This window comes from Amia ocellicauda, chromosome 13 (genome assembly GCF_036373705.1).
Source record: "Amia ocellicauda isolate fAmiCal2 chromosome 13, fAmiCal2.hap1, whole genome shotgun sequence".
NCBI lineage: Eukaryota > Metazoa > Chordata > Actinopteri > Amiiformes > Amiidae > Amia > Amia ocellicauda.
In genome coordinates this window covers 31,545,528-31,559,141 of record NC_089862.1, presented here as the reverse complement: position 1 = coordinate 31,559,141, position 13,614 = coordinate 31,545,528, and the positions used below count along the sequence as shown (strand labels likewise).

The following is a 13,614-nucleotide window of genomic DNA, read 5'->3' as shown; positions in this document are numbered from 1 at the left end:
TTGTGTGGTTTCTTGTTCACACCGAATAAATTCACTGTCAGGACGTCTCTCTTATGTGATAATTTGCCTGGCACAGTTTCCATGCTCCCATCCTTTCATACATATTTCAGTTCTTTTCAAAGTCAGGCTTATTCCTTTTTTATGTTCGTTTCCAAGGGTCTCTATCTGTATTCACTTTTCTGCATGACACACTTTTTATAAAGAACTATCATGCCTGGCTTTTTGCTTATGGAACTGGTTTCTCGATGCCTGGGTTGCTGAATAGGTAGGTGGCTTATAAAAGTCTAAGACTGGCTTGACTTTAGGTTTAATTTACTGCTTCCCTGATAATTTGTTCCTTCCTTTAAACTTGATAGCTTCTCAGAATTACATCAGATATCGACTGTGCCTCCTATACTATATCTCTTCCTTGATTTTCAAATGGTATAAAGAAATTAATATGGTATGAAACACAAAACTGCCTGGTGGTATGGGGAGTCAGGGACATACATAAAACTCCCCACCCCCCACACACACATACACATATATGATTTTTTGATGTGTATGTGCAAATGTACATTGACCCACGGAGTGATTTTTTATTCGGTTAAATCAAAATATTTGTTTTATTATTTACCTGAAAATTACAGTAGCTTGTCTCAAATCTTCATTTGTCAGATTTGACCTTCTGTATAAAGTTCTTTGCCTTGTCCCGTATATGCTGATGGTTTTGAAGCAATATCATATTGTTAAATTGCTCCTATTGAGTTTTTATTGTAGATATCGGTAATAAATTAGATTGCTATTTTGCAACCTCCCCTGCACTGGCCAAAACCATCGTTGCCCTTTCAAGGGATATAAAGTTAATGCCTTCTCCTCTTTAATTCTACTACTTGCATATATCAACTAATATTGTGCTGAAATACATTTATGAAAGATGTTTGCTTTCATTGTATTGCAAACTGTTGTCATGAAAATATAGTAATTGTCAGCGGGTGTGTGTTCACTGTGGGTTCTGTCCCACAACTGTTATATGCATTGTCGGTGTTTCAAATTAATTCCAAAACTTTGGAGGCTAATGCATTAATATTGTTCTGATTCACAATTTTAATACATAGGGCCAGAGAAAATAAAATTGTTTGAGCTGCGAATCCCTAGCAGAGGCATTAGTGGCATTACTGCAGATGGATTTCGCTCTGATTCGTGGTCCCAAACGAGCTTCTCATGGACTCTCATGGCTCAGCGTTGTTGTGGGAGTGGTGAATCAAAAACATACTTGTGAGAACAAACCTGCATATGCTCTCGCAGCCCCTCTTATTTCAGATAATGTCGAAGTCACAGTCGCAGGTATGGTGTTCACTGTGGTGAGGCTCGACGATATTTTAATGTGCATCGTGATTTTTTGTGCAGTTGTTCTGAGCAGCATAACAACAACTATGTCATGTGATCTACAGTCGCGACCGTGAAAGTGAGAATCTCCGATTGGGTTTGGGGGGCACAAACATGACATCAAAACCCCCTCCCACACACCCCTCAACCTGTGCCACTGCTTTCAATGTGGCTATGCCCCCTTTTTCCTTACCATGAATATACATATATGTATTGGCAGTGCTGTTAAATATGGATGAATAACTTCCCATAACATTTATATTATTATTATTATTATTTTTATTTCTTGGCAGATGCCCTTATCCAGGGCGACTTACAACATAAGTACAAAGTGCAAAAATACAGAGAAGTACAAGGCATCAATCATTACAAATTCAACTTAGCTAAAACATAGCAATTCAAAATAATACATTTTACAAATTCCAATTTACAATTTAGTGCATCCTACATCCTGGACGGTGAAAGCTAAGTGCTGTCAAGATGTAGGGTCACAGTCAAGGGCTACGGGAAAGGGAGCAAGGAGGAAAACAATCAAGAACGTGAAGAGCATAATAATCTGAAGTGCTATCTAGCAGGGATAGAGGACTAATATTACAAGTGCTGTCGGAAGAGATGCGTCTTGAGTAAGCGCCGGAATGAGGTCAAGGACTCTGCTGTTTTGACTTCGGTGGGCAGGTCGTTCCACCACTTAGGGGCCAGGGATGAGAAGGAGCGGCTCTGGAGGAGGGAGAGTGGAGAGGAGGCAGAGTTAGCCTTCTGGCACTGGAGGAGCGCAGTGGTCTGGAGGGGATGTATGGAGAGACGAGTGACTGAAGGTAGCTTGGTGCAGTGTGGTCAAGACAGCGGTAGGTGAGGGTCAAAGTCTTGAACTGAATGCGTGCCGCTATCGGGAGCCAGTGGAGGGAGCGGAGCAGTGGAGTAGCGTGTGCGAATCGTGGCAGAGAGAATACCAGACGAGCCGCAGAGTTCTGGATGAGCTGGAGCGGCGGGTAGTGGATGCAGGCAGGCCGGCCAGGAGGGAGTTGCAGTAGTCCAGGCGGGAGAGGACCAGTGACTGGACGAGTAGCTGAGTCGAGTAGTCGGTGAGGAAGGGACGGATCCGGCGTTGCTCAGGAAGAATCTGCAGGTGCGCGTCAGCGTGGTGATGTGCTGGGAGTAGGAGAGCGCAGGATGGAGGGTGACTCCTAGATTTTTAGCAGAAGAAGAAGGAGAGAGTGTGGTGGATTCCAAGGGGATCGAGATGGGGAGGTCAGCAGAAGGTGAGGAAGAGTGGGGGAAAAAGAGGAGATCTGATTTGGAGAGGTTGAGCTTGAGGTGGTGCGAGTGCATCCAGGTGGAAATGGCAGACAAGCAGGAAGAGATGCGTGAGGGGATGAGAGGGTCAGAAGAGGGAAAAGACAGGAAGATCTGGGCATTATCAGCGTAGAAGTGGTAGGAGAAACCATGGGAAGCGATGAGGGGGCCCAGGGAGCAAGTGTAGAGAGAGAACAGGAGCGGGCCCAGGACGGAACCTTGGGGAACGCCTGTGAGGAGAGGTTGGGGGGTGGATGAGGAGCCTCGCCATGTCACTTTGTAGGACCGGTCGCTGAGGTAGGAGGAGAACCAGGTGAGAGCAGTCCCAGAGATCCCAAGGTCAGCAAGGCAGGAGAAGAGGATGGAGTGATCAACGGTGTCAAATTCTGCAGAGAGGTCAAGGAGGATGAGGACTGAGGAGAGGGAGGCCGTCCGAGCACGGCTGAGGGAGTCAGTGACAGCCAGGAGAGCCATCTCAGTGGAGTGAGCTGTGCGGAAGCCGGATTGCAGAGGATCAAGGAGTGAGTGATGGGACAGAAAGTCTGAGAGCAGACGGTGGACCGCCCACTCGAGAGTCTTGGAGAGGAAGGGAAGTAGGGAGACAGGGCGGTAGTTCTGAGGAGAGGTGGCATCAATGGTTGGTTTCTTGAGCAGTGGGATGACAGCAGCTTGTTTAAATGCAGAGGGGAAACAGCCAGAGAGGAGTGAGGAGTTGAGGAGGGAGGAGATGAAGGGGAGAAGATCAGGAGCGGTTGCTTGGAAGAGACGAGAAGGGAGAGGGTCCAGGTCGCATATTGTGGGTTTGAGACGTAGGAGGAGAGCAGAAATTTCAGCATCTGAGAGAGGTGAGAATGAAGAAAAGGAAGCTTGGTCGGTGGGAGGATTCGGTGTGATGGGAGATGAGGGTGGAGTATTGAAGAGCCTGCGGATGTCTGCAATCTTGGTGGAGAAGAAGGAGGCGAAATCATCAGCAGTGAGAAAGGAGGGAGGAGAAGGTGGAGAAGAGTTTGTGAGGGTTGTTGATAGTGGATTCGAAGAGAGATTGGAAGTAAGACTTCTTGGCTGAGGTGAGAGAGGACGAGAATGTGGACAGTAGGGAGCGGTAGAGTTCGGGGGCGGCTGGGAGTTTGGTCCTTTTCCACTTTTGTTCGGCGGCACGCAGACTAGTTTGGGTTGCACTGAGAACAGCAGAGAGAGAACTAAGGCTGAAGAGGGGAGGGACGGGCAGGACGAGATGTGAGAGGACAGGAATTGGAGAGATCGTCATGGTTGCCTGTTGTTGCTGTGCAGCGTCTCCTTGCAGTCTTCTCCTCGCTGGAGTCCCCGCAGCTAGAGTCCCTGCCCTTTGTAATTGGGGCCCTTCGAAAGGGGGGCACTGAGGCTGCTGGCGCTGACTGCTGGCGCAGAGGGGTGGGGGGCTGTTAAATACGTCACCTGTAACCAATGAGGACAGTGCACACCTGTGTTGCGTTGAATGACACAAGGCTGGTCAGGATGGCCCTCCCTCCCACACAGGACTGCTAATAGCACAATTACTGGCCGCTTAATATCTGAATACAGACAAAGACAGTGCCAGATACACGCAGTTACACTGGACAATAGCTCGTAGTAATGTTAAACAAATGCTAAATAATCACAGCCTACACAGTGTAACGCTTCATTTTAATTATTCTACTTATAAATAAATATATCCACTGTCAAGTTAATATAGTTTACTGTTAGTGTGTTTTAGTTTCGGTTATGTAGTCTCTCATGAAGGCTTCCATCCTCCCTGTTAGCTTGAATAACAACTGATGTGATTGGCTCACAGTGACTTTCTTACTGTGCATGTTTATTCAATAGATTGGGCACATATCACTATGTTGGGGGAAAACAATCTTCACCAAGATTAGATGAACAAATATGTTTGGCTGGGTAGAAAACAGTTAACCCTGAAGTTTTAATAAGTTGTTCAGCTCCGGTTGTTCAATTGTGCTCTGTCTACTCTCCATTTTACAAAACATTTACTTTTAAATGTTCCTATACTTTCCTTTACATAACACCTTTCCTTATGAAGAGTTATCATAAATACATTTGATTGTATCTTCTTTCAAAGAGCCAAGGCATACTCTCTTCTTCTGTCAGTCTCCCTGTGTAATATCATCATAAGGTGACAGTCTTATCTCAATTAGTTCAGGTGAATGTCCACTGTATTATACAGCATTATTGTACAACTAATGTCTTTAAAAGCCAACAAAATAGAACCACTAGTATTTGTTTTACTTTTGTATTAGTGCAGTCATTTATTTATGTATTGATAACACAATGTAAGACAGGATATTGACCCACATTAGTTGCTTTAGTCAGATTGTCAGTTTGTAGTGCATCGAATGAATGCTAGAACAAGATCACCCTTGACATAATGTTTCTTAATGTTGGGGGAATATAATTGATTATTTTATTATAATTATAATCATATATAACCATCATCTCAGTCACTCCCAGAGATCCAGATGACATGGGCATTGAAAATGCCAAATATGTTAATCAATGCTGCCCTCTGATGGGACTGGCGTCGCACTCAGGGTGTATCCAGTCTTGTGACTTGTGTCCTCCTGTGTAACTCGCTGCGTTGTTGTACAGGAGCCGTTATTGAATATGGATGCATGTATGGATGGATGTGACTCAATAATACATTTTCATGCAATGGTTCCTAAACCAAGATAACAATACATTGAAATTTATATTTTGAAAATTAAAATGTGTATTTATTGATTTAGTATCATTTGTTAATGCCATCACAATTTGATCGTTTGTTTCAAATTATAATTAACTGCTGGAATCCAAACATGAGTGGTGAGGATTAGCAATACATTTCTTATGATCTCATCCTCACAGCGGGGAAATGTCTCACTCAAGGAAGCATTCATATTTGTTTCATTTTTCATTTCCCCATTTACTTCCTGGCTTTTGGATATGCATTTTCAAATCAAATCTCTTTCCCACATTGACCTCTGAGACAAAACTTAGAAAGGGAAAAACTAAATTGTGAGAGCAGTTGCACATGATTAAAACCCATTTACGCATTTTGGATGTCATCTGTACAGTTTGCCCCATTTACGTATTTTAAATTGTCATTTGCTCGTGAGTAAATGACAAGAGCTGTCAACAACACTTAGTTCTCAGATGTGGTCACAGTATTGTGGTTTAGTCTTAGCTATTCATTGCTGCATGCAATATAGTCATTCTTTCACCACAATTTTGTCAAATCAAAACCAAACCTTAAAGTGTGACTAGAGTAATTTCTATTTGTTCTGTGATGATCATTCGATTCATAAATTTAGGTTCCTCTTCAACAAAACCTTTTAAACAGTCACATGGCATCTTTTGGGCTATATTTAGTTCTATTGTACAAGACACTCATATGGAAGAACCATGTATGTACATTGAAATAAATTACCCATATCTGCCAGTAATGGGAATGCAAATATAAATATATTTCAAACATGAAATATAAAACATATTTAAAATATATGGCAACAATACAATTATAAAATGTTGATTAACCAAAACATGCATGGACAAGTATATTAGTCATATTAAAAATAAAATAAAATGAGAAAAATATGTATCCATACATTCATACATGTCGAATATAAAAAACAAACATTTATATTACAAATACTACACTGATCCACACAAAACATGTATTGATCACATATGAATCGGGTATTTACAATATGTTTAAAATGTATTCTGTGTGTATCTGGGGAACATAAATACTGCCAGCACTGTAAAATGACAAGGAAAAATGAAAAAGGTTTATTTTATTTAATCCAAGATGGTGATTTTCTTAAAAGGTTACTTAATTAGAGTGACTGTTGTATCTGGTGCTGTGCATGAACCACTTGATGAGACCAATTCCATTTTAAATGATGCAGTTGTTACAGAAAATATATAATATAGTGTACATGATGGCTCAGTTTTGTTCTAGTTGGTTCCTGTCTAAATCTGGTTCCATTGTGTCCAGTAACAACATGCACTACTGTGTGTCCTAATATTGTAGAGTAATCCTGTTTCTGCACATGAACAAGATACATAAGAATATAAAAAAGGAAAGTCCTTTATGTTTAGGTTGCACCTGTCGATTAGTTATTAATTAATTTTTTTTAATTTAGCCCAGGATCCTGCAAGACCAAATCATAAAGCCAGCTGTTTCCTTTCATGCAGTCAACCCAGAGGGAAACAACCGCATTTCTGTGCCAACTGGAGGACACACACCAGGCACAGCACTCAGAAATGCAGAATAGTCCCGCTGATACTTTGCAATGAGATGAAGAACCCCCTTTAGAATATCAAATTCTCTGTGCCGCATTTGCAGTTTTATTGGCGTAAGAAAGATCTGCAACCACAAGTCAATGCCAAATGTCAATTCATTTCAAATTTTCAGCCTTCTGGCTTTGAGGAGATTGGAAACTTTTAAAAACGTGATCCTTTGGGTAGCACCAGCTGAGGAAATGTGTCTTAGTTTGGTGCTGGGTGTCTGGTGCTAGCATTACATGGTGCCCACTCAACAGAAGACTCCAGTTCTTGGAGCCGAATAAACCCACTGCATGTTGTCCGCACCACAGCCCTGCCAAAGTCCAATTTATCCTTCATTATTGGCCTGTTTGGGTTTTACTGTTAAATATTCCCAAAGAAACAGGTTAAAAAGGTTTTATTTTTCCACTGGAGTATGAAGCACAATCGGGTTATACTGGGCCAAAGCAGAGAACAAAACAGACTGTACCTTTTGTGGTTCAGCAATCGCGATGCTTCCGCGGTTTAAGTTGAACAGCATTGTGACAGAAAGCCCTGAAGGGTTTTGAGCAAATTGGTGATATAAATGTGGTCTGACACCTGCCTGGGGGTGAAAACCTGTGTGAAAAAAGCAAACAATAATAGCAACATAGGTGTCTCTCATTCCTGTAAAAAGTATAATGCAAATTATAATGTTATATATATATATATATATATATATATATATATATATATATATATATATATATATATATACACACACACATATCTCAGGGAATATTTATTATTATTAGTAGTAGTATTATTATTTTGTTTCAAGGTGACACAGTGTTTAGGTGGGTTTCCTCCTGGTTCTCTAGTTTCCTCCCATCTCCCTTTGGTTGGTAGTTACTCTAATTTGCTGTGTGTGCATTAGTGCTGCCCTTAGATGGCATCTAGTCCAGTACCCTGTTTTGTGCTCTGTGTCCACTGGTGTTATTAAATATAGAAGGATAAGTGCCACTACTTTTTATTCCTTCATGTATTTTGTGTATTTATGTCTCAGTTTTAATCTTAGACTCTTTTTTCAAACCTAATTTTGACTGTGGGTTAAAGAGCCAAGAATACATATTTTGAAATCTTAAGAAATAAATAATAAAATATAGTATGGAAGAAAGAGAAACATTTCTGTTTTGGTTTTCACTGAGACCGATACATTATGTAATAGTTCACTTGATGAGATGAAGATTGATATGATATTGATTATTCTTGTTTGATACAGAGAATATAATATTCTTTCATAAAATAAAACCGTTTCTGATGCTGCAGATTTAGCTATTTGGGGAGAGGGGGGCAGGGGGGAAGCTACAGTCACAGCAATTGGGTTTAATGTTTATGTATAATGATTCATGTTTTTTTTTTAGTGTTGCTCAGTGATGGGTGATTTTCTCATGTTTGATTTATTATATGATTAAACATAAATATGAAGTTACGTCAACTAGACTGAACATTTTGGAGGCTGCCTTTGAAGATACCAGCCTTTGAATCTAAACTGTAAAACATATTGATTTAATGTACAAGGTTTTACTTTTCAGGATGTTGACTATGCTTGAGAAGGCACGCATTGATTGTTTCAAATTACATTCATACAGTTTGTAAAGGAAATACATGTGGAGTAAATGATTTAATGGATTTGTTTGCATTTTATAAAGCTAAAGGTTGGCACCCTACTTTTGCAAAAACAAACAAGTACACAACTTTGGCTAAAATATTATTCCTTTAAAAGTGCATAATATTCAGTTAACTCAACACATAGAAGTCAGTCTGTGTAGATATACTAATGCTCAGACACATCACATTGGTACACGGCTAGATCCCCTGAATTCAAATGAACAGGATATGCATGACTCACTAGACATGAATGGAAATCATTCTTTAAGGGAACAAAAAACTAAAACATTGCCTAGCCATTATTTCTGACTTTTCTATCAGGCCAAATTATCGAATACACTTTTGTAGATTTTTTATCAGGTATATAGTGCTATGTTTATAGCATAGCAATTTTTAAAGTTTTAAAATAGTCAGTGTGGATGGAACATTAAATTAGATAATATTCTCTGCAGAAGATACAGCACCCTCATCTATTTATCCTTGTAAAAACAATTCTCTAATGATTCTGCCCATCATACAATATGTCGATTTGTCATTGTAATTCACAGGAATACACGATAGATGTCTTCTTCCGACAAAGCTGGAAGGACGAGAGGTTAAAGTTTCATGGACCTATGAACATCCTGCGACTGAACAACCTGATGGCCAGCAAAATTTGGACCCCAGACACTTTCTTCCATAATGGAAAGAAGTCAGTGGCTCACAACATGACGATGCCAAACAAGCTGCTGCGAATTCAAGAGGATGGAACGCTATTGTATACAATGAGGTACAACCTTTATCACGTTTCAAGGAGATGTGATGGTCAGTGTTATAACCATACTCATCTTCTGTGTGGTCTTTCTTCTTTCCATGTAGTCTCTTTCTCAACTAATGTATCCCTTTGTTTTTCTATGTAACCACCTTACATAGTGCTCATGCTTTTCAAAAAACAAAGAAAGGCAAACTCAAATATAGATTTCTTCCCCAATCAGTACAAAATAGAAAGCTGAAAAGGTTAAAAATATTCCACATGGCTGCTTATCACATTAGCATTGTATTATCTCTCCATGTTCTCTTTATTAACATAAATCCATGTTTGTCCTTTCAGGTGCTTAAATCATGATAAAATCACGACTGCTGAATTTGTATTATGCATTTAGATACCAAACCTGACATTTTGGTTTCACAATATAAATAAACAAATTGGTCCATCAATCACCTCATCATTCTGAACAGACAGGAATTCATCATCCTGGGGAAGCAGGCAAACAGTATCTCTATTTATTTATTTTAGAAACATGTTTTGACCCTTTTCACTCAGTGCAGTGATTGGACCATTATTGTGACAAGAGAAGTCCCCCGACACAGCTTTGCAGCTTTGCTTTGGCAGTTTTTATGTTATGAAATAAAAACAAATACAGAAAGCAAAAAAAAAAAACATATATACTCAATATAATAGCAACATACGTGTCTCCAACTCATGTAAAGAAAAACGTATATGTACAATGGCAGAATTGCACAACATTTCGCATGATACAACGTTATCAGACAAAAAAAAGACAAAATGTGCCAGTTACTTAACAGACAATACCTTTGTTGCTTAAGACATTCATGGAGCAGAATGTGAGCAGAATCATGAAAAATCGTGATTAATGGGTGCATATTAATAATTAATCTTTAATTAGCCTTTCAGTTCAGTGAAAAGAAGGCACATTTAGCACAATACAAAAGAAAGTTGTTTTAAACGCGATTGTTTTGCCCCTGTGTGGGAGATAGAAACGCACTCACCACATTAAAACCAGATCACTATAAAGTACTGCATCAGTCTAATGCCTTCACTGTGTAGGAAGACAGCAGGAACGGAGGCAGTCACCCTCACAGTCTTGCAGTGCCGTTTACATTCAGAGTCCCAACTGAAACGCCCACAGCGCCCATCCAGAGTTGCCTGGGAAACACACCAAGCTGCATGCCCTCACATCCCCGGTGCCTCACCAATTACATTATCAAGCGAAGTTATGTAACGTCTAACTTCTATTCTTAAACGCACATACACTCGATGTGTTCCATCTGATTGGCAGGCCGCCCACTGTATTTTATACCTGTTATGTCATCCTCATATGCTTTTCGTCTTATTGTTTGGAGGGATATAATGCTCGGAAAACATAATTGATTCTTTACTGATGCAGTTAGGTGCAAGGTCTGCTGTATGTTCAACTAGGGGCTCATTCTGTCTTGCAGTCCAGTGCAAAAAGAGTCCCAATGAAATGTGAATAAATTGCACAATTATCATCTAAGAATATAAAATAAATGAGAGACATGTGGAACCCTGACATTTTTTTTCCACAACACTAAACAAAATGACTAACTAAATAAAAATACACCTATCCCACCATACATACAATATGAGTATTATAAATGTCGGGGTTGTTTAAGTAAACTGTTTGTTATTGTCCGTCCACAACTTCCACTTTCATCAAAACCCTCAATAACACAACATATTTATTCAATTTCAAGGCCATTTCACATTCTACCAACACATACAACATGAAGTCAGATCATTTATATTCTTCCTTCCAAAATATGTTTTCTTTTTGCATTTTATCCTACATCATAAGTCTTTTAACCTTTAAAGCCTTAAACATGCCTTGGAGGGAGATATACTTTCAAGGGAATTTGTATTTTCTTCCTAGGCTAACTGTTCAGGCAGAATGTCCTATGCACCTTGAAGATTTTCCCATGGATGCCCACGCATGTCCTTTGAAATTTGGCAGCTGTAAGTATGAATTAGCCACACAGAAGCAAGTGGTGTTCAGACTGCATACAATATGTGTCAGCATTGCTGTTATTAACTGGAGGGCGCAAAAGAATCTGCACTTGGTTAATAGTATTGATAAATAAAAAACAGAAGTATACATATAAAATACATGTGCTATAGATATACTCCTGTCTGTTCACTGGTCAAGTTAAAGATGTACTGGACAGATGAGCCCAAAAGAGCCCCAAAAAGCCCTCGTGTGTAGTCAGTGGCTATTCCCATTCTGTATTACTTTGATTAACACTGACATATGTGGTTAAATATATTACAGATGTGAATGTTGTAGTCGGGCATTAAAGCAAAACTCACTTGCCAATGGCACATTCCCATAATAATTAGATTTCACCCTCCAAATCCTATAGCTCAGTATATAAGCGCGAAGGTTTATTTTTGAAGTGTTTGATCAGGCTCTGGGACTTTCATGTACCTAATTTTGCCATGTATGTACATCTTCACCCAGTGGCAAGCACAGATTTTCCTAAAGTGAAAATTATTATAATAATGAAAGAAAAAGGAAGGTATTCTGTAGTGGAAATAAATATTTCAAATTGAGATTTACATAATAATAATAATACTTTTGCTTTAATTTCATACACTACCCTTTCTTGCCATACATTGCTTAACTGTATTTTTATTATTTTTGTATTTTTGCACTTTGTTTGCACTTATGTTGTAAGTCCGTCTGCCAAGAAATTAAAATAATAATAATAATAATAATAATAATAATAATAATAATAATAATAATAATAATAATAATAATAATAATTGCATTATGTATTGTGAACATTGATAGTTTTCATTTTATTGGAAGATACTTGCTAGTGTTTGTCTTCCTCTTTAATTAAAACCAATATTTATGTTTAGCACAAAAAATCTCTTTATTACATTTTAAAGAATGATTAATATATTTAGCTGATGAAGAAATAAGAATGATAAAATGAAGTGTGTGACATTTAAAAAATGAGAAACAGTTACAATTGAAATCTTCACTTTCTGATATAATCTCCAACAGGATTTGTATAATTAATGCAAATTACGCTTTTTCTTTTAATGTCTTTCTTGTATTATTGTTCCTTCTGAAATGGACAGCTTCCAACAAATGCAACTATCAGACTGAAGCTTTCAAAGAGACTCACAATAATGACCGAGAAGCTGAAATGTAATTTGTTACTCTGTCTTTTAATGGAAGCAGTAAAATGTTTACATTTAATTGTTTTCACTCCTAAAACACCTATTAAAAGGGTGTATTTCACTGGCACAAAACACTGATCGGTCTAAAAGCAAGTATTGTGTGGTGCGAACTTGTTTTAGTTAATTAATACAAATTACTATTTCATACAATCCAGTGTCACCATATGCTGGACTTTTTCTTCTGTCTTTCTCATTTAGTTTTCCTGTCCTCGAATTTGAAATGAATTAATATATAATATAGATGTACTCTTATTATTAGCTATATAGCCAGTTGTTGATTTTGTACATTTACTGTGTTTAGAAAAAGACAATACTGTAGTGGCTTTTTTATGGAAATGGATATTGGCTTTTGGACATCGTTGGCTAGGTATAGCTGCAGCTATTTTTGCTGGAGATGGTGATCGCTAAACCCCTCCCCTCGATGATACACAAAAGCATTACAACATACAACAGCAAAGAACCACAAAGAGCTCTGTGTGAAGGTTAGCATTTTAGAGATAGAAGCATTATGCAAGAGGCTTAACACCTTAGAGTAATTTAACATTTACAAACAATCTACTGACATTTTACAATCATTTACAAGTCCTAGGTTTAATTCTCTTTCTAATTTCCTTTGTACAGACATGTTGGTATGCTTTAGTAATCTTCGTTAGTCACCCTAAAATATGGTTTGAATGCAAATGCGTTATGGAAGCCCATGGTAAAAGTTTCATCATTTTAATTTCATACATATTCATGATCTAGCAGGCACTAACTTCTCAGTCAACAGAGGGCTTCTCACTCTGTTCTAATCCTCCCAATCCTTTAAAAATGTACTTATTTTAATGCAATGCGGCCTCGATCTCCCAGCTAGGTTAATTTATGGCACATCCAATTAGGAATGCAGGGAGTAGCGTGGGTGGAAAAAAACATTGAATTATCCCACATTATTAAATGGATTTCAATAAGATTGGCAATATGTTTTGTGTGTGTGTGTGTGTGTGTGTGTGTGTGAAATAAGCAAACAGTTGCTATGGTCATTCTCTTTCCCATTGCAT

At 38.7% G+C, this 13,614-nt stretch overlaps 1 protein-coding gene across 1 annotated transcript in view; it reads left to right on the top strand.

Annotated features, from left to right (window-relative positions):
* The window catches only part of gabra2a (gamma-aminobutyric acid type A receptor subunit alpha2a), a 61,773-nt gene that overhangs the window by 19,144 nt on the left and 29,015 nt on the right, over positions 1 to 13,614 (top strand). Inside the window, exons 5-6 of the mRNA XM_066720612.1 lie at positions 9,138 to 9,358; positions 11,262 to 11,344. Of these exons, the coding sequence (XP_066576709.1) occupies positions 9,138 to 9,358; positions 11,262 to 11,344 (304 nt within the window). The remainder of the gene's footprint in view (positions 1 to 9,137; positions 9,359 to 11,261; positions 11,345 to 13,614) is intronic.